The 26,827-nt window shown below is 37.0% G+C and overlaps 1 protein-coding gene across 14 annotated transcripts in view; it reads left to right on the top strand.

Moving 5' to 3' along the window:
• MCTP1 (multiple C2 and transmembrane domain containing 1) overlaps nucleotides 1–26,827 on the top strand; it is a gene marked incomplete at its 3' end in the record, with an annotated part of 469,528 nt that overhangs the window by 141,700 nt on the left and 301,001 nt on the right. For 6 of the 14 annotated variants that reach the window (XM_080678391.1, XM_080678380.1, XM_080678381.1 and 3 more), the window contains exon 1: nucleotides 5,380–5,596. The exons of 7 other annotated variants lie outside the window; for them this stretch is intronic. In XM_080678391.1, coding sequence (XP_080534517.1) covers nucleotides 5,540–5,596 — 57 coding nt within the window. In that variant the 5' untranslated portion in view covers nucleotides 5,380–5,539. Of the gene's footprint in view, nucleotides 1–5,330; nucleotides 5,597–26,827 lie in introns of those variants that run through there. One more of the 14 variants, XM_080678392.1, reaches the window with a different exon arrangement.

A 26,827-nucleotide genomic window follows, 5' to 3' on the forward strand; every position in this document is an offset into this window, starting at 1 on the left:
GATGGCAGTCTTATCTTCTCATTTCCAGGTTCATTTTACTGTCACCCCCAAGTATTGAGAACACATTTTAGTTTGTATGTCCAAAGGGTTACAGTGATAGGAAGACTGAAGTGTAAAGCTCATAGCTTTGAAGAAATGGGATACCTTAAATCTTTCCTCAAGAAATATGTGATGCTGCTGGCCACCCTTCTCTGTTCCTGGGTGAAGAATATTAAGTACCCCCATTGTCTATACTTTTAAAAAGGCTAGAGTTATTTCCTACACTGACAGAAACATAATGTGAACATCATATTTATTAAACAGATGAATTTGGATGCTTGGTTTACAAATGTTTTACCATGAATTTTTTTCAAGGAACAAGAGCTTATTTTTAATGGCAGTGATATAAGTAGTAATTAATATAGGAATATATTCCATTTGTTATGATTCCTAAGAACTGCTGGCTATTTTTTAAACTTTGTCTCTAATGAGTGGAGACAATGTCATTGTGTAATTGAATTACTGATTGTAAAAATGAATTATTTGTTTCTCAAGGAAGCATTTTTTTTTAATATATTTTATTGATTTTTTTTACAGAGAGGAAGGGAGAGGGATAGAGAGCTAGAAACATCGATGAGAGAGAAACATCGACCAGCTGCCTCCTGCACACCCCGCACTGGGGATGTGCCCGCAACCAAGGTACATGCCCTTGACCGGAATCGAACCCGGAACCCTTCAGTCCACAGGCCGATGCTCTATCCACTGAGCCAAACCGGTTTCGGCAGCATTTTTTTTTTCAAATGAACAATTAGCCCCTTAATTTTTATTAATCTTCTAAATAAATTAGGATTAATTTATGAGTGATCTATTTGAGAAAAGAGATCTGCTTGAAAAAATAGGAATGTAAGTTGTAGGTCTTACTATATCTCATACTCTATAACTCTGGAGAGTTTTGTTTTCTATTTTTGAACCCTGGGAGTGTTTACCTTTGGAGAGGAAGGAAAGAGATGGACTAGAGAGGGGAATCTGGGGGCTTCAATTGTATCTGTAATATTTTATTTCTTCAGAAAATCTGAAGCAAGTTTGGCATAACGTTAATGTTTAAAGTGGAGGCAAGAAGAATGAAAGGAGAAAGTCAACAGACTTTGGAGTTTTAAGATATTATGATGTTTAGGACAGGAGGTTTAAGCCGGGCTGATGTGGCTCACTGGATGAGCGCCAACCTATGAGCCAGGAGGTCACACTTCGATTCCAGATCAGGGAACATGCTCAGGATTCAGGCTCCATCTCCAGTAAAGGGGCGTGCAGGAGGCAGCCGATCTATGATTCTCTCTCACCCTTGGTGTTTCTGTCTCATTCTCCCACTCCCTTCCTCACTGAAATCAACAAAAATATATTTTAAAAAACAACAGGAGGTTTAATATATTAGGATAAGTGGGCTTCAAGAATAAAGTAGAGCAGGTACTGCTAGATAAACTCATCAGTTTGTCATTACTGTATAAATTCAAATTCTGATTAGCTCTACTAAAAATCAAAAGGACCCTGATTCCCACCTCAGACGTAAGCATCTTTAGCTGTGTCATTTTTAAAGAGGAAATGCTGTAGAAATCAAGGGAAATACAAAAGCATGAGGTGGTATGCACATATCTAAGATAATGTGAAAATTTTGGAGGACTAGTGCAAGCCAAAACAGCAGCAAAAGGTTTAGATTTTATGTTAATTAGGAAGGCAATTGTGCTCAGTTTAGAGAGGAGAAGTTTTTCAGTGAATTGATAATAAGCAAGTTTATTTACTCTGATTCAAGGCTAACAATTAATATAAGACATATTTTATAAACATTTGGCTGTTATGTTGACAGTTGAATAAATCCAAGCTTTACTTTATTGAAGTCAATAAAAGAGCTTTCAGAATGACAATAAAAAAAAAAATCAAAGACTTTGGCCAATGTTAGAAGGTACATTGGAGATTTTAATGTAGCTTGCTGTCTGTTCCTGTCTCTCTCTGTCCTATCTTTGTCTCTATATTGGCAAATTCTTTAGCCAGAAAAAGACCAAAGAATACATAAATTTGGGCTGGTAAAGAATGGAGACAGTGGGGCAGAGAATAGCACTTTTATTTGTTACATTGTTTTAAAAATAATAATACTGAATAGTAGTCCATTTAGAGTGCGAATAATGTAGTACAATTTGGAGGTATAAAATATTAGTTATTTTATTTTAAAGAGTAACATTTTTTCAAGCTACTTGGAGAATACATGAATTCATTTAATTTTATAAGATTTGTGTAATAGGTAGTACATTGAGCAATATTTGTCCCTATCACTTTCTTATTTCAAATTTTTTTCCCAGACATAACCACGTGTCCACAATTGGGGTGCGGTCATCCAGGGCCTTTTCTATGAATTTACATATAAAAATGTATGTACCCATAACTGGGATGATGTATTTTTCTGCAACATGCATGTTATTTCCATTTAAATGGGTAAATTTTTTTAGGAAGCTTTGCATATCAGTGCATCTAGATAACCTGGTTCTTTTTAATAGCTGCATAATATTCCGTAGTGTGGTTAACCCATTTTTTATTTAGCCCTTCCACTGCCCATGGCCTATTGCAGTTGCAGTTTCTCATTATTACATAAAATTCTGCAGTGCACATGCCAGTACATCCATCATTACAGTAGAGGGTGGATGTGACTTAGTACATGGCTAACTGTAGGAACTACAGTTGTGTTGTTTGAAATATGTCTTTCACATCTTGGACTTTGTTTTTCTCTGGATTGGCTTCATTTTCAGACAACTTCACTTCATGTGGTAGCAAATATATCAACCAGCAATTCCAGGCTTATATTCTACAAACTTTACAACTTTTTTTCCAAACATTAGCAAAAGTGGAGGGGTTGGCTCTCCCTGAATTAGCTGAGTTACATACCCATTCTTTACCCTATTACTGTGGCTCTGTGGATAGTATACACTGATTGATCAGGCATGGGTCACATATCCGCTTCTGGGGCCAACTCAACAGAGCCCAAAACACGTGAATTGAGGTGGAAAGAGTGGGTATTTTGCCAGATAAAAATGAGGTGATGATAACATGGGGAGGAAACGCATATGCTGGTCAGGCAAATATATCAATGTTCTCTACAAATGTCTTATAGGTAATATTTTATGTTTTTGTGAGTAGGAGAAAAATAGACATCCTTTTGGTATCCAGACTTATGTCATAAGGACCAATGTATGCTTATAAGTGTCTTTCCAAATCTTTTCTAGAGTAATAAAACAAGTATACTTATATGTACATGAAAATAAAGCATGTTATAGATTGAGAATCATTAACATTATAAAAAAGAGGCAATTTTTCAATGCAGAAAAGTATTATATAATATTTTGCTAAAAATTAGGTGATATGATAGATCATTTGGCAAACTATAGCACAAATTCTATATTTTACTTATTCATTTATAAAACAGTACTTATTTAATTCTGCTATGTACTGGTCACCAGGCCAGAGGCTGGGGATAAAATATTGTCTAGCCGAAACCGGTTTGGCTCAGTGGAAAGAGCGTCGGCCTGCGGACTGAAGGGTCCCGGGTTCGATTCCGGTCAAGGGCATGTACCTTGGTTGCGGGCACATCTCCAGTGGGAGGTGTGCAGGAGGCAGCTGATCGATGTTTCTCTCTCATCGATGTTTCTAACTCTCTATCCCTCTCCCTTCCTCTCTGTAAAATATCAATAAAATATATTTAAAAAAAAAAACGTTTAAAAAAAATATTGTCTATATCAATATTTTACATTAGTTTCTTACATTATTGTTAAGGGGCACCTATCTATATATATAAAACGCCTAATATGCAAAGTGTCCCCTTGGGAGTTGACCGACCTGGAGTTCCACAGACTGGGAGTTTGATCGCTTGCTATGACATGTGCTGACCACCAGAGGGCAGTGTGGAATGAAGGAAGGCCCTGGCCAGCAGCTGGCAGCTGCTAGGGTCCCTACCCATGATGAATTTCATGCACTGGGCCTCTAGTTATAAATAAGTAAACAAATGAGTAAAGGAGAAAATTCCAGACTGTGGTGCACTGTGAAGGAAATTAAGAGGATCATGAGACAGTAATTGGGCAAGGTCAATTCAGGTAAGATGGGGAGGGAAGACCTCTCTGAAGAGAGACTATCTGAACTGCAACCTGAGGACTAAGAATGTACTGTAAGCTCTAGACTTACGCTGTCTAAGATGGTCGCTGTTAGCCATGTATGGCTATGGAGCAGTCAGAGGTAGGTTAGTTCCAATTAAAATGTATCATAAATGTAAAATCCATATCATATCTCTAAGACTAGTACAAAAATTGTGAAATATTTAACGTTTATGTTGATTACATGTTGAAATTGTAATATTTTAGATATATTGAGGTAAACATTAAAATTAATTTTTATTGTTTCTTTTTACTCTTTTAATATGACCACTAAAATTTTTAAAGTTACATATGTGGTTCACTTTATATTGAACAGTCTGGTGTAGATAGTTTCAGTCTATTTGATATTATTGACATGTGTATATTCTTTTATCTTTTTGTCCTTGATGATGATGTTGGCAATTAAATTTATATAGTAGATTTTTCTTGAAAGGTGTAAGTCTGTCATATTTATTGACTGGGGGGTTTAAATATAATGACTCAATGTGTGATCAAGCTTAATATGGCTCAGATTTAAGAGATGAGAGAAAGCACAGAAAATTGCTACATTTACTAGAGGAGTTGTGGCATTAGTCATATTCCTTAAAAAATGTTCACGAAACAGATGCAGGAGAACTTGGAGTTGGAGAGGTAGGCATAGGAAGCATTACAAGGTAATGACAGCGTGGGACAAGATTTCTGTGGGGATCAGCAACAGCAAGCCATGAAGATCTATTTCCAATTCTCCACTTAGTCAAGGAGATGCTCTTGTGTTGTATAGAATAGCTACCTCTTGCACATTAAAATATAGTTTTATTCTACATGTTGCCTTTTCACTGAACAGAATGTGAGTGACTTTAAGGTGCCTTTTTTATTATGTATCTCTGTGAGGGAGATGTCAGTAAATTCACACATATTTAATAACATTAAATGAATCCGCTGCAGATATCAAGCAGAATAATTTTTCTTTGTGCCATTTATTATTCTCATTTCTGTTTGTGGCATGTGCCACAGAGAAGAGGTTAAATACTAAAAAAATGTATGTTTGACAGGTGAAATTTTAAGTGTTAATTTGTCAACACTTTAGGTAGGACCCCTCCAGTGTGATGTTTGTTATATAATCTAACAGTTTTTTGAAGGGAAACTCTACCCCTACTGGTTTGAGAGAGAGTTGAGTCATATCCTGTGAACGTGAAGCAACGGTATTTAAACATGACGGGTTCCTCTTACTTTCATTCTAAGTCGCTGCAGTTCAGAGCAGCAAGTGCTCTCTGTGAAGAAGCAGCTACTAGTCTGGGAGGCGGATGGCCTCCCTTGCTGGGATTCAGTACAGAAAGCCTGAATATGCGGCTCTCTCGCAGGAGTGAAAGATGTTTTTTTCTTTCTAATCAACTATGCTAGACAGCTGCAAGCTGGAAAGTGCCTGCAATTTGCCTCTTATTTATAATAAGGTAAGTTCCACATTTTGGTTTACTCACTGTATTGTGGCAGTCTTGAATTAATGTGGCAGTTTTAGGACATGATTATACCTGGGAAAATGCCTTCTCACAGGGTGGTGTTTGAGATTCTAATGCAAGTAATTTTAAACTTACAGTGCAATCCACTTGCAAACTACTTAGTTTAATAGATTGATATTCCTTTTATGATAGTTTTTTATATGTGCCTGGGATGTGGAAATGTTGTAGTAGAGTATATATCCATATCCATATATCTATATCTATATGTATCTCTCTCTGTGTACATATATATATATATGTGTGTGTGTGTGTGTGTGTGTGTGTGTGTGTGTGTGTGTGTATACACGCACACACAGTTAAGTAGTACCAGGCCAGGACCTCTTTTTAAATTTATTATTATTTTTTTGGTGCTACTCTTATCATCTTACGATCTTGCATAAAGGTAAAACATGCATAAAGTTTATGTGACTATACTTGGATTTTATTATAAATAATTATAGCTCTACAACTATGTATCTCCATTGAAGTAAAAAGTGGTCTCTGTAATCATTAGAAAATTCAAAGTTGAAAAGTAGTGGAAGTCTCTCGCCACTTCATATTTGGCTTTCTATTTAAGTGGAAGGCCACTATAGTTATACACTTCTGATTGATCTGTTCATTTTAAAATGTGCATGAGATTATCAGAAGACCACTTCCTCAGTGGTTGTCAGAGATGCTCAGATATAAATTGTGTGTTTACAGACATCTGTGGATGGAGAAGTGAATGAGAGGTTTTTCAAATTCTTTAAGCTGCGAAGAGGTTGATGGGAAAGACAGGAATGTTGTCTTAGTTTTTCTTTCTTTATTATTATTGATTAAGGAAATAAGATCAAATTAGAGCTAAAGGTAGTGTGTGTTGTCACATCACTTTGGACATTCATGTTTAAGGCCTTTTAATCATTTTGAAGTAGAAAAGGTTAATTTGAAAGATATTAATGAATTGAGGGGGTTTTATATTTTTAATGACAATTGGCATGATGGTAATTGCCTCACTATCATGCTTAGAGATTGTTTCATTTCTATTCAGAGTTATAGCCATTACAAAATTGCTAGATTCAAACTACAATATGGAAATTACTTTTTATTAGATATATATTCAAGAACTCATTTTTTGTGTGCAAAGGTAGTAGGGTTAATGAACTGATGGAAACCATATAGTTTTTCTATTCTTTGAAGGGAAATTTAAAATTTGTTCAATTTCCAAACATATTTGAGGACAGTATTCCAAATTTGAAAAGAAAAACTTTAAGGGAAATGACTTAGTACTGTGAGAGCCTTTGGGACCTTGCAGAGTAAAAAGGTACATATACCAAAAGATTAGAATACCAGATGTTGTAAATAGAATATCAAACTCCACTTTTTTGGCCAGGGCAGGGAGAAAGCTATTATAGTTAGTTACGTAGTCTGCTTGAGAAATTTTCCTTATGTTATATGTGAATTATTAAACATCAATAAAAAGAATAGAATAGAATACATCTTTATTATCATGTAGTTGACAAAAGTATGTTATTGTACTTTGCATTGTTTCATATTAATTATGGGTTATAGAAACTGTGGTTATGAATGACAACTCAGACTGATAAAATGTTGTAAAATTAAGTTTTTATAGTATGCTGTTTTGATACGGACTTAATTATTTATGACATTGTACAGCCAACTGGTAATCACCTGATTAGATTAGCAAGGCATCTTGTTTCTGCTCCTTCCTTCCTGTCTCCCCATCCTTTGGCTGTTTTCCTGCTTCTTTGCTCTTCCAGAAGGGGTGCAGGTAATGGGCAGGGAGAGGGAAAGGGAGCAAACACAACGAGAATAATGTTGCTATTTCTCACCTTTCATGATGCTTTTGATGAGGAAAGAGGTCAGAGAGGTTAGCCATATGGCAAAAATGAGTCTTTTAGAAAACCTGTGCATTACAATTATTTAGGAAATTCCTTGACCTCTGTGATGAAGAATAATAAATTCGGTGCTTGGTTGGGACAACCTTACCTACCTTATAGGGTTGTTGCAAAGATGAAATAATACCATTCTGTTGTATTTTATTAACTGTAAAGTATTAGACATCTTTCTGAGGCATTGTTTTTGTGTTTTCCTGAAGTAAGGGAGCTGACATCAAAGATACTCAGAATTCCACTCTGGATTCAGAATATTTCTTTTTAATAATGGGGGCTTCCTTTCCCCCCTCTTTGTAAGTGATTTTACCTGTGGTTTTCCACCTTATATAAATATATTTTAAAAAGATAAGCTCTAAAAATAAAACCCCAATTTTACCTAAGTCCCAGTACTGTCTTAAAATTTGCAATAGCTCAAGGAAACTCATCCTCAGGCAAAAGATATTTATCAAGTGGCAATTAAATTTTATTTTCAACCCCAAATCTACATGATTCCCCTGCATTAGGGACTGCATTGGTGGAAGCACATAGATGATATTTTTTCTTTCTCTTTAAATATTTTTCTTTTAAGTAAGACTTTGAAAGATTCATGATGAGGAACCACTGGGTAGGAGGGAATTTTTTTAATAGAGCATTTGTTCTGATTCCTGAAAATGAAATCTTTCTGGGTGATGCTTTAGATCCTACTGTCTCTAGAGAATTATGCTAGATAACAAGGCAGCACACTTGCTAGGAAAAAATAAATAGGATAACATCCCCACCCACCTCTGAAAATCAGTTCTGAGGATCAAATGAGTTAGTTGGTGTGAAAGTGCTTTTGAACTCCACAGAGCTTACAAATATCTCTATCACAAAATTATGTACATATAATATAATTTTATTATATATATAATTTTGCATTTGGAAGGGAATTTAGATGTCATATTTTCTCATTTCACAACGAAAGAAACTAAGGCCCAGAAGGTTTAAGTAAGGTGTCTTGCTTCACTTAGCTAGTATCTGAGTCGAGAACTAAACCTGGGTCTTTCTGTCTGCCCACTTATCTAGAAGTTCATCAGAACACTAGTGGTTTCTTGAGTCCTACTGCTGAGGGTTTTAAGATAAATAATATTTTTCAGATATTGATGAACATTCTTATAGGAAGGTATATCCTTGAAGAATCATAAAAAACATGCCCACATCTACAGATTTTATGGGCTGAGGATTATCTGTTGAATCTAGTTTAATGGAGCATAGGTTGGTGGCATGTTTATGAAACTAGAACATCTGACTTGCAATCCCTTAGCTATTGCCACAGTGGAAGCATCCAAACCCTTACTCTGAGGAATTGAATTATAAAAGTAAACATTCACAATAGATAGGGGTAGGTTTTGTAGTTTTTAAAATTGTAGGCAGTATGGTAGATTGTTTTGATATGTTTGTTGAAAGAGTTTAGCAAAAAGGGATTCCCCAAGAGCTTACCCTTAAGAAGAAATTAGGAAAATTTAAACAACCAATGAACTTTCAACCATTTCTGTTAGAATTCATTTGGCTATTTTATATTTATGGGACACTACTCTTTTCAGCGAGATGAGATGGAAAAAGATGACTTTTAATCATTATAGATGTTCATGACATATCTGTATTAATGAGCACAATAGGTTTATAAAGACATTTGTTTTTTAAACCTCTTAACACTAAGATTAGAAGACAGATTAACTACTAGGTTTTGTTTTTGTGTTGGTGGTATTATTCGGGGGGATCATTTCTTACTCCTAAGAATTCAAAACATGGTCACTATTTATTTAAATTAAAATGTAACTCTTATGAAGGTATATGCTATTTTCATATCCTATGGTCCAACCTGTATCTTCAGTAAATAAGTGGAATTTATTATCATGCTCTCTTATAACGAATCCTGGCCCTGATTTGTAATAAAGTTTATATTTCCTTTGATTCCAAGGTGAATCTGTTATGTAACCATTAAGAGATAAAGAAAAACAGAACTTTACTAAATACAAATGCAATAGGATAGTGTGTGGTCTAAGGCAGTGGTCGGCAAACTGCGGCTTACAAGCCACATGCGGCTCTTTGGCCCCTTGAGTGTGGCTCTTCCACAAAATACCACGGCCTGGGTGAGTCTATTTTGAAGAAGTGGCATTAGAAGAAGTTTAAGTTTAAAAAATTTGGCTCTCAAAAGAAATTTCAATCGTTGTACTGTTGACATTTGGCTCTGTTGACTAATGAGTTTGCCGACCACTGTTCTAAGGCACAGAGCCCTGGGATAAGGGTATGGTAGGAAGAATCAGTATTTCTTTGTAATATGGAGCCCTACTGTGATTTTGGAGGTAACAGTGAAATTCCTGTCTTTTTTTATTTATTTTGTTTTTCTATCCACAAAGTTGAAAAAACATTTTAATGCCAGACAGTAGTCCCACACATCCCACAGGTGCTTGGTAAATATTGAGTGGTAATCCTGTGAACACCAAGTTGGGTGAAATGCTTTGAATCCACTCAGAGTCCATGGATGTGCCATTTGATAAGTGCCAAGGTTTGTAATGAGCATCTCTTTGGAAGAAGCCCAAGTAAGAAAGCTTTGGAGATGGTTTGTTGGGTTTTAATTCTATCTTAATTTAGTAGAGATACTCAAATTAGTCACTTGGTTTCCCTTGAGTCATTGTATTGGTGGGATGGGATTAATAAAATTTATTCATGGCAATTTATAGCATACTCAAATATAACTAATCAAGTTCCAGATCATTCACTCTGCAAGTTTCTCTCCAATATGAAAATAATAATAATAATAGTTAACATTTCAGTCTGGCTACATAATGGCTTTTTTATGAACTATGTAATTTATTTATTAAGACGACCTCCTGAGATTTGGACACTATTATTATTATTTCCTCTTTTACAGTTGGAGAAACTGAAATAAAGAGAAATTAAGTGACTTATCACCGACATTACACAAATGGCAGTAGAGTGACCAGAATTGAAGCTAGGCAGTCAGGCTTCAGAGCCTGGGTTTTTAACTACATTCTATACTTCCTCCCATTAGAATCTTTCATTCCAGTAATATGTAGTTTATAAAGTGCTACCGACAGGAAAAGAAATCTTTGTAATGCTACTATATTTAATCATTTTTATGACTTCATTTTTGATGACTTATACATTCTCGTTCTTAGTGAAACCCAGGCCTTTGTGAACCCGAAATAAACTGAGGTTATTTGGAAATTCATGTAAGATGAGGCCAGTAATAATGCAAAATTTGTCTGGAATGAGCAGATATAACAGAGTTTTCCTAGGTGATCGTAGCCTTTGGCAATGTGAAAAGATTTCCTTTTTTTTTTTTTTTTTTTTGAGAAAGGGAGATAAAAACAGCTTTCAATGTACACATAGTCAACAGTCCCAGGAAAGCTCATGGGAATTTTTGCGTGTAGAGGGAAGATTAATATCATGTCTCCTTTTCTACATACACTTCCTAAACATTTCCTGATAGAAGTCATTTGGGTGAAGGAGCACATTAAAGAATGGTAGGAGGAGTTTAGGTCCATTATGATCTGCTTTCTCTAGAGACCATACAAATTATGCTTGAAATTCTTGGATAGTTTTCAAGCCTTCATTTTTCCTAAGGTCTTACAAACAAGAACTTGCTTTACCATGTTGTGTACTTTTAGTGCTACCACAGTGCCTAATACGTAGTAGACTATCAGTTTGGCTTCCTAGTAGGTTGACTGGATGGGTCGGTGTGTGGGTGGGTGGGTGGATAAATGGATTGCTGGGATAAACTGGAGCATGTCCAGAACTACTCCGAGTCATGGCTCATGTACCTGAGACTGGATTGGAACCAAACTGTCCCTGAGCATGTGGGCATAAGTGAGTGATACATGGAAGAATTTACCTCAGATAATATCATACTTCATCATGTGATGGTTTTCAATATACAACCGACATATTAAATCATTTCTTGCCACAAACCTTTCCCACTATTTCATATTAGGTTTTCTTTAATACACGTAGGAACCATAATTGCTTTACTCCCTTGAGTCAAAAGGTAAACGTATGCAGATATATACATATATAATTTATATGCATTATACACATTCATAGATTAGGTAATAAAATGAACAGGTCAAAATAAATTTGAATGTCTAATTTAATGGGTATGTCAAAGTTAAACTATTTTAGAATTTCTTGTGAAAATATAAAAATGCAGAAAAAGCAATTGAGGCATAGTGTCAAAGAAAAAAAGGGTATTTGTAAAAAATACATTTTTCAATCTTTGAACAGAATAATTGTGTTTTCCACACAATTTCACTAGAGAGTTCAAACAAAGAAGTTCGGACAACAAAATTTGTTTGTCATAATCTGTCAAATGTGAGGGATGGTTTCTAAAATGTACTCAGGGATAGTGACTAAGGGCTTGGGTTAGGAAATGCAACAGATTTCAAGAGAGAGTATTAATATGGTTATTGTTTCAAGTTTTCCAAGGGCAAAAAATTTTTCCGTTCAATCAAACACAAAATATATCCAAGTTTTAGACAATGGTAGAAACTCTACTGGAAAAATTACACATCTGGCCTTGAACCAAAGCAATCATTAAAAACAAAACACACAAAAAAGAAAAAAAATTGAATTGGCACAAAATCATTTGATGGGTTTTCTTTTCTCTGGTCCTAAACACAATAGCATATGTTCACTGTTTGAGGATGTTTTATTCCTTTTTATACAGATGCCTTTTGTTATTAGAAATGCATTTGATTCCCATGACTCACTGTTTTCTGGGGGTGATTTTCTGTCTTAGAAATAGCATATTCCAAGTCGGCAATTAGTGGAAAAAGGTTATTACCTGTGGCCACCAGGACACTTGGATTCTGCATTGTACAGTCTGGGCCTCATTTTTAATGTCCCTCAAATGAAGGATTCATCCTCTACCCGTCTCATATTTTTCAAAGACTAGGAATTATTTTATGGTGGGATTATTATTATTTTTTTCACTTTCAATTCAGTGGTTGCGTGAATCTGGAAATCAATTCTGGAACAATTACTTCCAAGTTTAGCCAAGTGGATGAAAACTTTTGCTAAGCTCATACCTGGAGTTTAAGAAATCTTCATGCAATAGCTGAATAGATGATAGATAGATAGATAGATAGATAGATAGATAGATAGATAGATAGACTCTAAAGATGTAAATAGCTGTGAAGAATCATTAATACACCAGACAAAAGAAGACTTTGTAGCCTTATTACCTGTTTAAAATAATTGATAAGTTACACAGTATATTAGTATTCAAGATTTTTTGAAAAGTACGTTGCAAGTCTAGAGGTATCCAGATTATTACTAAGAAGCCATTGATATCAATGACTTCCTATAGTCACTTTCAAGAGAAGATATTAAGGTGGTATTAAGGAAAGAATAAACAGAAAATGTTCCTATAAAAATATTTGGTCAAACACAACTAAATAGGGTCAAAATATATGCAAGTTTTACACAATGGTAATAAATCTATTGCAAAATTGTACTATTTCTGGATCCTACAAGGCCAGTGCTTTACAACAAAGAGCAGAGTCCCCATTTAGGTGATTTTTATATATAAGATGCAAATATATATATATATATATATTTTTTTTTTCTCCAGAAATCAACTAAGGTCTGAAAACTATTTGCTGCATTAAAATACTTTCCCCATTCTGACCTCTTCTCCATGGTGTATGTTACTTTTATATTTCCATGAAAGATGACTATGACATTTTACTATTTTAATTGAAGTTTTAAAACAAAAATTAAAGATAAGTTAACTAACAACTGAACATAATTTTTATTTTAAAAGTGTAGTTTAATAAATCGAATTAGTTAAGAGTATTGTACCTGCTGCAAAAGTTCCATCATTCCTTCCTTTACCTAAGTAGCATATAATTCATAGAAATAAAACTTGGGAGTTAGAAGGTCCCTTAGAGATCAAGTAACTCAACTCTCACATTTTTGCCATGAAAAATATTCTGGCACAGGCAAATTAAATGACTTTTCTAAGGTTATATGTATACCTTACAGAGCCAAGCTGGACATGGGGTTCCTAACATGCAGCTCTGTAAACTTTTTACTATCTGAGTCAGTGAGAGCATCATTATCTGGATTTGTATTCAGATGGTGCATTGGATTTTCATTTCTTATTACAATGTTAATTGTGCACAGCATAAATCAATTTAAGTTTGGCTTAATTTTATTTTGGCCACCAAACATTTTTAACCATATATTTTTTAAGAAGGACATATTTTATCCACAGATTCTACATAGAAGCTTTTCCAAATACTTAAACATTTATCTTTAGTTTAATCACTTGGCAGTGCAGATGCCCTTGTAATTGCAGAGAAAAGTTCACATTTAACCACTTGCGCATATCTAAGACTGGTTATAGTTTTCCACCCTCTCCAAATTTCCAGATCCTCAAAATAAATGCATACATCAAACTGACAGAAAACTCCATAAATGCAATGTATTGTATTACTAGACAATATATACACTTATTTGAATCATTTAAAACCAACTAAGTTGAAATTATTTCTAAACAATGCTCTATACCCGTGGTTGACAAACTGCGGCTCGCGAGCCACATGTGGCTCTTTGGCCCCTTGAGTGTGGCTCTTCCACAAAATACCACGGCCTGGGGAAGTCTATTTTGAAGAAGTGGCGTTAGAAGAAGTTTAAGTTTAAAAAATTTGGCTCTCAAAAGAAATTTCAATTGTTGTACTGTTGATATTTGGCTCTGTTGACTAATGAGTTTGCTGACCACTGCGTCTATACTAATAACTGTACTTTGAAATCGAAGCAGTAATGCACTGGGAGTTCCCAGCCCCATAGCCTCTCTCGGCATTTCCTTTGGGAGCTGGATGGACACACTCAGGAAGTAGCCTTCGAGATGCAGTGTTCTCTACCTCCCCAGGGGAAGGTCCCTTAGGAGATGGCCCAGTTGCAGACCACAGCAGCTAATGTGGTCTGACCCCCTCCTTTCTAGGTAAGAACCAGCAAAGATTGTGTCTCATTTGTCTTCTCATTTGCTACTGCAGTGGGAAATGAGGGAAGCAGGTTTTTTTCCAGAGTATTCTTCGGAATGCTAGTTCTATGAAAACGGCATATTGTATTCCCCCTTTGAATATTCACACTGAAGGCAAAAGCCAAACACTTTAAAAGAGGGGTGTGTTTAATATTCTTTAACCCAATATTTTCCAAACAAACCCATTTTCAAAATATTATCTACTCACATCGTGGAGCACACTTGGGAAACACAGGTTAAATATATTCCACTTGACTGTATTTTCTGGGGAGAGGGTGGACAGAGACCTAAGAGAACAGTAAGTCCCTATAAGTCTCTCATAATGTGAGCTCAATACTGAGGATAATTTTGACTTTGAGATTTTCACCTCATTCGGTAGTGTCAGAACCACCTAAGATACTGTTTTGCTGAACCAGTTTTCTCACAAAACAAAGGAAGCTCAGGGCAGGGAGTGATAAATCTCTGAAGTGGGAGGCAGAGATTTCACAGAAATGCTGTTTAAGGTGGATCTATTCTAGAGGGATGTATTGGAATTTTCCAGGTGGATGAGAGCACAAGCAGAAAGGCATGCATGGCTTAGCACAACAGGCCTGGAAACTGGTTTAAAAATCAACAGCAGTATCTTTGGAGTGTAAGGTGGAGAGTGGCTGATGAGGAAGTCGGCCCAGGTCAGCTGTGCTAAGGATGTTGGCCTTCACCTTGTAGGACAGTGATTCTTCAACTGGATGGTTCATCAGATTCACCATGAACCTTTTTTAAACTATATATACCAAGGTCTTATACACAATACAATGTGAGTCATTAGGTTAAAAATAGAGCTCAAGAATGTAAACTTTGGGAAAAGCACTCAGGTAATTTTAATGAACACATCTAATGAAAACTTGAGGCATCAACAAAGGGTTTCAAGGAGGGGGATGCTGCAATTGGAATTTTGAAGGCTTGGAGGATGGAGGTTTGAGAGGAATAATTCTAAAGGCAAGGCCACCCATTTGGAGGCTCCTAGAGCTGTCGGAGCAAAAGGAGAGTAGGGAAACAAAGGCAGTAATTTGGGAGTGAGAGGGGGCTGGATGCCACAGGTCTGGTCTAGATCTGACCCATAGTATTTGGTGGCTAACCGAATGTAGGTGTGAGTGAGGAGTGTGGATTTCTGGGTGATGATGCTGATAACCAGGGCAGGAAACACTGAAGGGAATGTACCTCAGCTCCTGTTCATTCTTCACTCTTCCCTTCCCGCCTACCACTTTGCTACCTGTGGCATATGTAGCATGGCCCTGCCTCAGAGCACTGACAGCTTCTTCCATAACTTTGCAGCCATCAGACCTCTGTGCAACTGAGTACCTCCTTATTGAAAAGACAGCAGAGAAACCATGGAATATTGGTAGAGTTGTCCTAAGACCAAGAGGGCACTTGAAATATGGGAGTAACCATTTGGGAAAATAGGTGAATGAGAGTCTTTGTAGGTGAACTCATAGAATACCCTGCACTATGAACCTAGTCAGGGCTGTGATTAGTCACTTTCCCATTCCATACTTAGAGGCTGAGGAGGTGGGGAAGGGGGTGGAGGAGAATAGTCACAAAATGCTTAATGAATTGGTGTTCTCAGTCCTCTTCCAAGTAAGTCTCAGCAGCAGAGAGGTGAGCCATGAGTGTGGGTGAAGAGCAAACCAATGAAGTGAGGAAGCTGAGATTCTGCTGCATAGCCAAAGAATAGCTCGGGCAAGTGTCATTTTATGGGCTTGAACCATTCTTTTGCCGAGGATAAAAGAGAATTAAGAGAAACTATGCTATGAGGTTTGGTGAATTCCCTGAAAAGGAGGATGGTTTATCTATACAGGCTAGAAGGACCGGTGAAGGAAGGCCCCACGAGCTGCAATGTGACCATGGGATAATGTGGTGAGCTATGTAAGAAGGTGGTAGAATGCTTAAGAAAAAATCTCTCAATACATCCCATAAAAACAGGTAATGAGTGGAGTCCAGATTTGTAACTAGAAGACCTGGGTTCAAATACAGACCCCAACACGTATTGTGTGAATTTGAGAACATTATTTGACATTACCAGGCTCCAGTTTCCTCCTTGTAAAATGATTATAAAAAATACCTTCTTTGGAAGTAGTTAGCATATGTTGAATGTGGAGTACAATGTGGGTCCCCTCATGCTGTCAATATTTGCACCTGATCAGTGCCCAAGCCCATTCACATTATTATAATTCAAGCATACAGTAGACCAGTGGTCTGTGGAGCATTCTGTTCATGTGAGACAGTCTTGGGTGAAAATTGAAACAGACTGTCTTATACAGGATAAATTTGACAGCAGAGTGATTGATTAGATTGTTGTTTTCAAGCTCTCATTTATATTTCCTCAGTCTTAGTAATTTGTTTTGTTCAGAATTTATACAACTAGGGTTAGGAGGGTAGGATTTCATGCACTGAAGAACTGACAGAATGCTTCCTAATACTGATTTTACTGGAACACAAGGGCAACTAGTCAAACTCTGTTCTAGAGAGAAGAGGGGAATGGGGTTTATTGGTGCCTCCAGAACCAAAGCCAAATATGCTTAGCATCAATATGCCAGTGACCCCCAACCACAACACACACACACACACACACACACACACACACACACACACGCACACTCACACGAGATTTGTAGTAAATAGTCCCATATTAGAGTCTAAGAAGTCCAATAGTTAAGAATCTGTATATCAGTTAAACTGTAAAAGAAGACTTATTTTTCTCATGGACCTATTATACAATTTCTCTAGCATGGAAATGCTGGAAAAAGGGCACAAATAGATGGACTTTCATATGTACATATTTTTACTTATTCTGTTTTCTTGGGAGCCCAGTAGAGAAGAAAAATATACTACTCACTTCTCATGTAATGGCTAGATTTTAATAAAAATCTAGTCAATGTTAAATTTTATTTAAGAAACAGTTTATTTATGTGATCATGAATGTTGTTCTGATTTTTAGATTCATTCGTCTGTTCAGTGGCCACAATAGTGTGAAACTTTGAATGTACAAGGGCCTCTATACCTCACATGCAAAATTTACTGGTTGCTTCAGTCCATTCTCTCCATGCATTCAAGATTGCAAAATTAATTTTTGAAAGCTTTCATGTCAGATACTATGGGGACACATTTAGCAGATGAAATGTACATAGTGTATGCTAGCAAGGATCTTCAATTACTCTCATGAATTTCAAATTATAAGCTACACTCAGTGTCATTACATGACATAGAATATAATAGGGGAAGTTCATTTAGATTATGGGCTCAGGAAAGTCTATTCTAAGAAAGTGACTTTAAACTGAGATGAGAGGTGTGTAGAATTGATTTTGGATGTCCCCATTGTTTGAAAGTGTGTGAGGATTAGAGAAAACTTAAGTAAAGTACCTAGCACAGTATTTGGCACAAAGGTATCCAGGAAATTCAGATCCACTCTACCTCCTAATCCAGTGGTCGGCAAACCACAGCTCGCGAGCCACATGCAGCTCATGAGCCGCTGTTTGCCGCTCTGTTGACTAATGAGTTTGCTGACCACTGGCCTAATCTATGACTATCCAGCCAGGCAGTTCTCTAGAGACAGCTGATGGGCTACAGCTGCTGCTTAGCTGTGGACCCACCTAGCCCACAACCTTTCTGGTGGGGTCTCACTGAGCATGCTTTGTGTATACATTTCTGCACATATCAGCTTTGTTCAGTATTTCCCTGCAGATATGAGCAGGGTAGCTGGTGAGGTCCAGCATGTTGCTCCCTAGGCATGGCAATACAGGATGCCTCCCAAAGCAGAGGAGACGGTAGCAGAGCTTGTATTGGGCTCAGACCACACTGGACTTCCATGAGGAGAGTGATGCCATCATCTGGAGTGGGTCAGAAATGGACTGGGTTTGAATGAGTTGTCAGAGGATCCAAGGGTAATTATGAAGGAACCAGAGTTATTGTGGATGCAGGGAGGTTTGGAGCTCCCTGAAGGTACTCCCCAGTCTGTACTATAGGACTGGAGTTCCCCTTAACAGGATGAGGGAACGAGAGGAAATGGAGCAGGCATTGTCCTCAAGAGTCATCAGAGGGCTGGGGGCACTCCAGGCAGCAGGAAGCAGGTACACTTCTAGCCTCATGGCTCCAGCACCTCTTCCCGACTCAGGGTGAAAAGCAAAGCTGGGTTCTGGGGTATTGGGAGAGCAGAACTGGCTTGTGACTACAGACTAGTGGGCCTTTCATGGACTTGCTGTTGGTCGGTGTGTAAGAAGAGAAAAGAGAACTTACGTGCCAATCAGAGAGTGCTTTGACATGGTGTGAAAGTGACAACCCCACCACAGAGAACAGGAAGACAGTTTTCTCTCTGTGGCTTCTAACGTTTGTAGTTTCAAGGCTGCTGGGACCACTTATGGGAAGGGATGGTCTTTGTTTTTCTGTCCGAAGCTCCCACAGTAGAGAGGAGCTAAAGGATGAGGAGCAGCCAGAAGTGTATGCTCTAGGAAAGGATGCCTGTGCTGCTCCTCGCACGTGCTTCCTATTTTCAGATTCACACATAGACAAGCACATCAGATTCTGCCCTTGCAGGAACGTTCCCTGGCCTATGTCATCACAATACAGCATATTTCTACATGTTATTTGGTTTGTTGTTGTTTTTAAGGCCTATGATTTCAAAGGCTGGGTTGAGTAGGGGATGGTCCTTGTTAGCAGTTCCTTTATTGTTTATTTAATTTATTTTTTTAAAGTATATTTTTATTGATTTCAGAGAGGAAGGGAGATAGATATGTAGATAGATAGATAGATGATAGATAGATGATAGATAGATAAAAACATCAATGATGAGAGAGAATCATTGATTGGCTGCCTCTTTCACACCCCGCACTGGTGATAGAGCCCACAACACGGGCATGTACTCTGACTGGGAATCGAACCAGGACCTCCTGGTTCATAGATCTCTGTCACTTCTGTCAAGTGGGTGATACCTAGTCCTCAGAGATCTAAGTAACCACTGAGCCATGCCTGCAAGGCTCCTTTATCGTTTAATGTGATCATCTTGTCTTCTGTCATGGAAGACCCACAAATCCAGTGAAACTGTGATCTGCAAAGTTAGGAGTTCATCAGAATACTTATACTCTATGGACTTTAAAATGATTTTATAGTCAATTTATGTTACACTTACATTCGCTGACCTACTAATAATATTATAGAGCTCTTGCCATGGCATTAATACCCTTCATCACATCACCCCTTTTATTCTGAGCAACCATAGTAGCGATGAGGAAAACAAGACACATTTAGAGAAAACAGGTGACTACAAAAACAAGCACAGTTCTTTGGCTGTCAAATTTTGGTATGAAAATTAAGATTGAGAACATCGGTTTTGATGTAGCACAGACTGTTCTGTTGTTTCACAGTTTAAGAAAAAAAGAAAACAAAGAAAAGTTACCTGCTAGTCTTGTGATCTTCTCCTAAGTCTGATTTGCTTTTAGCTATAAAATGTTACTATTGATATTAAATCGGGCTGTAAATGTGCAAATATAATGTAAAATTTGTACAATTCCTTTTGCAGGCCCTGCATGTAAGATTGGAGAGGGCAGCCTAAACAGAGGAAACAGGCAGCTGAAGCTTTGAAATATTTACCATTTACCAAGTGTCCCCAGATGCTACTCTAGAAAACAGTCCAGAAAGCTGCAGGGCCTGGTCAATTGCCCTCTGCCGCCAAGACTTTAGCGTACTAGACTAGACCCTCTTGTGTTTGTTTTTTTATCATTTTCATTTCTTTTTAAAAAATAATTGTGGCCAAATTCCTACTTTCACTGTCCCCAAGAATTAAATATTTATTTTCTTCTTCCATTACCATACTCTCTCACTTGTTCTCCTTTGTGGTAAATTAAATCCATTTTTTCCTCATTGGGTATTTTTTTTTAAATATATTTTATTGATATTTTACAGAGAGGAAGGGAGAGGGATAGAGAGCTAGAAACATCGATGAGAGAGAAACATCGATCAGCTGCCTCCTGCACACCTCCCACTGGGGATGTGTCCGCAACCAAGGTACATGCCCTTGACCGGAATCGAACCCGGGACCCTTCAGTCCGCAGGCCGACGCTCTATCCACTGAGCCAAACCGGTTTCGGCTCATTGGGTATTTCTTAAGAGAACCTATACAAGACCTGATCCCTGTCTTTGAAAAGCTTACAGTCAAATGTGGCTCAGTTCCTTTTGTAGTCTTGCTGTACATATAATTCATTTTAATTTGATTTGAATCAAGTAATAATAAATTGAGGAGAATAGAATAATTGCCTCTTTTCCCTATCAAAAAAGAAATTATTAAAAGATTAAATTAATTAAATTATTTGTTTTTTAAATTGAGCTTAAAAATGTTTAAAGTTTATTCTCACAAAGTATATATTTAAAATATTAGAAAATACATGTAAATATATTTTGTAGATTAATAGTAAATATGCTTTGGTTTATTTCTGTATAATTATTTTAGCAAATTATTAATTTTTATATATAATTTATAAATCCTTTTGAATTTTCTATAGAGACAATAGAAGAGATAATATATAGGTTAGAGATAATTTATGAATAATGTCAATTTTATTTCTTGTTATCTAAATTTTTAATTTCATTTTCATCTTTACTACTCTATTCAGAACCTCTAGTAAAATGTTGAATTGAATTGATGATAGTGGGCATCCTATCTTTTTCTCTATTTCAAAGATGAAGATTTAATATTTTACCATAAACTGCAATGATATTTGTTAACCACTTTTATCAGATTTAGAGAGTTCTCTTTATTACTGGCTTGCTAGAATTTAAAAAAAATTGGTAGATATTAACTTTTATCAAATGCTTTTCCTATATCTTTTGAGATGGATTTCTGGATTGAGTATTGGTATTAGTGTATTGTTGTTGTCATATTTGGTTGATCATGTTTATCTGTTGCAGCTATTTTCATATAAACTGCTATCAGTTTGCTTCAATATCAATTCCATTTATAGTAGGTTATCTGATTAACTCTATAGTGCATCCTATATAATAAAAGCCTAATATGCTAAGTGTCTGGTCGTCTGGTCAGCCGTTCAACCAATCAAATTGTAATCTGCTAATGATATGCTAAGGCCTCTCAATTGCTCACTATGATGTGCACTGACCAACAGGGAGCAGACGCTCTGACCGGTATGTTAGCTTGCTGCTGGGGTTCAGCTGATCAGGACTGAGTGAGACAGGCCAGACATGCCCTGGAGCCCTTCCGTGGTACCCTGCTGGCCAGCCTCCTGTGTCCCTCTCTGGCCCTGATTGTGCACCAGTGGGGCACTCAGCCTGGCCTGTGCCCTCTTGCAATCTGGGACCCCTCAGGGGATGTCGGAGAGCCAGTTTCAGCCCAATCCCACAGGCCAGGCCAAGGGACCCCACTGATGCACAAATTCATGTACTGACCCTCTAATATATTTATAAAGAGTTGTTGGAATCCTGTAAGTTTCCAGTAATTAGATCTTAAAATGTGTTGTAGTTTGAATATAAACTATTCATTCACTTAGTGCTAAAGCTGATTTTTACATAATTAGGTCCACTCTGATGTTTCATTGTTATCAGTCTTTCTTGAACCTCCATCTGGAGTGTCCCACTGGAAAGTGGAATAGATAGGGTAGGTTGGCTGTGGAATTAATTGCCTTGTTGCAATTGGCTTAAGTGAACCTTTAGGGAACTGTAGGGGTAAACATTCTATGATAAAAACTGAGGCCTAGTGATTTTAACTGAATTACCCAAAAGGGTAAAGTCTTGAAGATTGTTACTGCCTCTGAGATGTACTTTCAGTCAAATTGTCTGGGCTCAAGCCTTAACTTACTGGTTATGTGAGCTTGGTCATGTTGCCTAACCTCTCCTTGCCTCCATCTCTTTGTAGAGTCATTTGTAAAGATTAAATGAGTCAATATTTATACAATGCTTAGAAAAGTTCATGACACATAGTAAATATTCAATAAATGCTCATCATTATTACTACTATCGACTATTTCCTGAAATTGCCAAAAACTTTTTATCGTGTTGAATGTGCAATTGAATATATAAATGCCTGTATATATGCTATAAAAAGTAAGTATTGATATTTACTTACAATACTAGAAGAAGAACTACAAAATTGGAGGAGCCAGTAAATAAAGATATTACCAAATAGGAGAGTCATTGGAAATCCTTATTTTCCAAACCAACACAAAAGAATTCCATTGAACATTTATGGGTTACTTTTGTAAATATCATGGCTCCAGAATGTGTATTAAGTGATGACAATAAAAATATACTGCAGATTTATGTTTTCCTTTATATCTGTCATCTCTCTAAGGATCTACGTCTCTCATTACTTGTTCCAATTACTACCGAGTAGTTGTCTTCCATACAGTGGGGTTTGACAGTCAATGACTTAGGGGTGGGGAGGCTTTCACTTTGATAAAGCATGTCAGATCAGAAATCAATCTTATCCAGGAGTTGTTCTATAAGTGGGGAAGGGTAAACACCGAGGGGTGGAGGTCTATTGTGGGTACCAGATCTCTGTCACTTCTGTCAAGTGGGTGATACCTAGTCCTCAGAGATCTAAGTAAGAACTTGAGAAATTTTCATTTTATCCATTTTTATGTCTTCTGCAGTATCTACACAGAATAATGATTGCTAACTTGAATCATGATTTATTCTTTTAAAAATCTCAAGAAATTAATCTTCCTGATTACTGTTCTCTGTTCTAAAATTATTTTATTTAGTTTTATAGTAATGATGTATTGAGTTTGGCTTCTGGGAACATGGAAACATGTACACTCAAACTAACTGGATGATTGTGGACAGGCCTCTGCAGCTGTGGGAGCATTACTCTTCTCATGCATTCTGTTGTGTAGTGTCTTATGTCTTGAAAACGTTTGAGCAGGCAAAGATCACTTTAAGCTTTAAATATTCAATATTCCTAAAAGCAAAAAATAAAAATCCAGTATTTCCTAAACTCATAGATTAGAAGAATGATCAAAATCAGCCTGGGCTCACTCAGCAGGTCAGTGGAGCCGGACCAGATGATTCTTATGGCACACAGTTTGGAACATTTAATCATAGAAGACAATTGGTTTTCATTGGCTGCCTAATGTCTTTTTTAGTTGTGAATTCAATCTTAGTATTACATAATACATTCCTTCTGCTTCAATATTCTGCTTTTTACTTTGAACCCTTTGTGAATGGTTGACTGCCTCCTTGAATTCTCCTCAGTCTTTTGAGTTGTGGAGGCAATACCTGGGCACAATATCAGTCAGCATGATTGTGTTTCTATTTGTGAATTGAAGTCCATCACCGCCTGCTTGGTACCTAGTAGGTACTCAGTAAGTGTTGCTTTCCTCCTTTTTGTGTTCCTTTAGTTTCTCATCTTCTCCTTTTCTTTCCAATTCAAAGAAAATTGGTTAGATAGAGCCTTGCTTTTCAAAGTGTGGTCTGTGGACAACCTGGGAGCTCAGGCCCCTTTCCAGATCACAGAATCCAGTCTGCATTTTGACAAGGTTGCCAGGTGCTTCCTCTGCAAGTTAAGAGTGGAGAAGTAGGAATTGGAGGCTATGCATGGGGATTCTCACAGTCCTCACTGCTACCCCCCAAAAAACCCTGAAGGTCATGATCTATGTTCAGTCACAGTTTTATATTCATGTGAAAATAGCATATTCATAAGCACATTCATACCTTAGGTTGTGCATGAATTTACAGGAACTGTGCAGCTTGTCATTCTGATTTAAGGTGGTGGAGATATGCTTATTTAAACCCATGGAAAGAACTCACGCTTCGTATGCTCTTATTAAAATCTGGAAAGAATTCTGTCACTTCCAATTTTGGTCAGCACTTCCCCAAGCATTGTTTTATTTCTCTGATTTAAATAAAAGACTATGGAACATTCACAAATATATTGTTTGTGTCTAAAATTACATCTATTGCTTGTTTAAAAAAGTAGAATTATTTTAGTATTGTAAGTATTTCTTTGTCACATTTTACTTGCTATAGTAACTTTCTGAGGTAAAGAAAGCTCTAAAATGTTTTTCCCTGTTGTGATATTAGTTTGTTTCCATTTAACTGTTGCATGGCCAGAATTAAGTGAAAACCTCCAGATTTTCTCTTTGTACTAAAATTTGGGTTCAACTGGTGATCTACTTTTATAAAACAAGCTTAATGAAATTTTGTGTTTAGAAACTACACCTTAAAAGTCCTATGGCCTGGCCAGCATGGCTCAGTGGTTGAGCATTGACTTATGAACCAAGATGTCAGGGTTCGATTCTGGGTCAAGGCACATGCTGAGTTGTGGGCTGGGTCCCCAGTAGGGGGCATGCAGGAGGCAGCCAATCAATGATTCTCTTTCTTATCATTGATGTTTCTATCTCTCTCTCCCTCTTCCTTCCTCTCTGAAATCAATACAAGTATATATATATATATATATATATATATATATATATATATATATATATATATATTTAAAACTCCCATGGCCCAATATCATAAATTTAAGCTGGGGCCCCTAAGCAAACATGTTGGATAGTGCTTCCTTTGTTCATTATCCATTTGATTCCTAGACAGTTACCCACAAGAGCCACAATCCTTTAGTCTGGGGTCCCCTCAGCCCCCTGCTGCAGCTATAAGCAGACGGCTCTTACAAGGGTTTTAGGATGGTAGGTTTAGATCTTAAGATGTTTTAGCTATTTGATTGGGGACTGGAGAACAGGAATCTAATTTGTAAACATGTAGTAAAGGATTGTCAGGAGAATGTTCAAACTACCAAAACACTTTAAATCATTTCAAATATCAATTTTTAATATGCATAACTATCTCTCTGGGCAAATTCCTGGGTCTCAACCCCAAGAGTATGGAGGTAACATGCTAATGAAGGATTAGTGGACCACAGTTTGAGAAATACCTGTTAAAATATTTGGAATTAATCTAACTTGATAGTAAGGCTTACCCAGAAAGTGTTTAATTTTATTTCACAACTTCATAGGAATGACTGAGAAAATAACCTACTTACTTTCCCAAAATTTCAGATAAAACTTACTCAATGTTATGAATGCCTTGCAGTAAGGTTACCTTCTGTATCTGTTTGTACTTTTTTGAAAATGTGTAGAGATAATATTGGAGACCCACCCTTTCATAACGACCATTCTACATTTTTGCCTTTTTGGTTTTTGCATCTCTGGATGAAATATTTTATCATCCATGCTTTCTCTTCCTCATTTGGTATTACTTAATTTATTTACACTATTTTAGAATGATTATTTAGCCTTTATGATATTCTTGTTTTTGATGTGTTCTTCTGAGGTCTCTGCTTCAACAAACTTTGCTCTTATTAGTGGGCAGTCATTCAAACCTCCTCAAAAGAGTTTTGGTTATTTTCCTTGAATGAGAGTGTTATTCCTTCGGGAGCAAATGTTATGAAACATAATGGGAAGTGCTAAACCCAGAAGTGCTTTGCTGGCATTTTGTTTTGCCAAGAAATGAGCTAATGCTTATACTCAGCATTGTGAGCTCCTCCCACTTGAGTTTGGTGAGGAGAGTAAGACTCTGGGGGTTCCGATGCATCATTCTTTAATTAAAGATGATGCCATTAAAGAAATTAGAGGCGTGAGAGCTCAATTGCTAATGCGCAACCTTGGGAAGCTTTGCCACCAGTGCCTTTTAGAATTCAGTTTGTCCCAGTATATGAAACGTTTTTCCTTAGTGCAACTTCCTGGCTATCCACATCTCTTTTCCAAAGATTGGAATAAAGTTCTTTGGAAGTGGATTCAAGCAACCATGCATCAAGAGCTCTTCTGTTTAACATTTGAATTCCTCTTTTTTTTTTTTATTGATTAAGGTATTACATGTGTCCATATCCCCCCATTGCCCCCCCACCCCACTCCCATACATGCCCTCACCCCCCAGTGTCTTGTGTCCATTGGTTATGCTTATATGCATGCATACAAGTCCTTCGGTTGTTCTCTTACCTCCCTCCCCCCTCCCTAGCCTTCCCGCTATCTTAGCATTGATCCTGTGTCACTCTCTTCCTCTCCCCAAATCTGCCCTCTGCTGATAGTGAACCAAATTGTGGAACTCTATTCCTATTGTAACTTGCTATAATGAACACTCTTCTCAAATGAGGAAACTCTGAGTTGGACCCTCTAGTCACTCAGCCAGCAGCCATGGAAAACTTGTTGCTTCAAGTCAATAGCAGGAAATCTAGAACTTGAACATCTTATTCCTAAGTATTTCTTTGGTGTCACCTTAGTTGTTTAGTAAGTGGGA

This window comes from Plecotus auritus, assembly GCF_963455305.1.
Source record: "Plecotus auritus genome assembly, chromosome: 7".
Lineage (NCBI taxonomy): Eukaryota > Metazoa > Chordata > Mammalia > Chiroptera > Vespertilionidae > Plecotus > Plecotus auritus.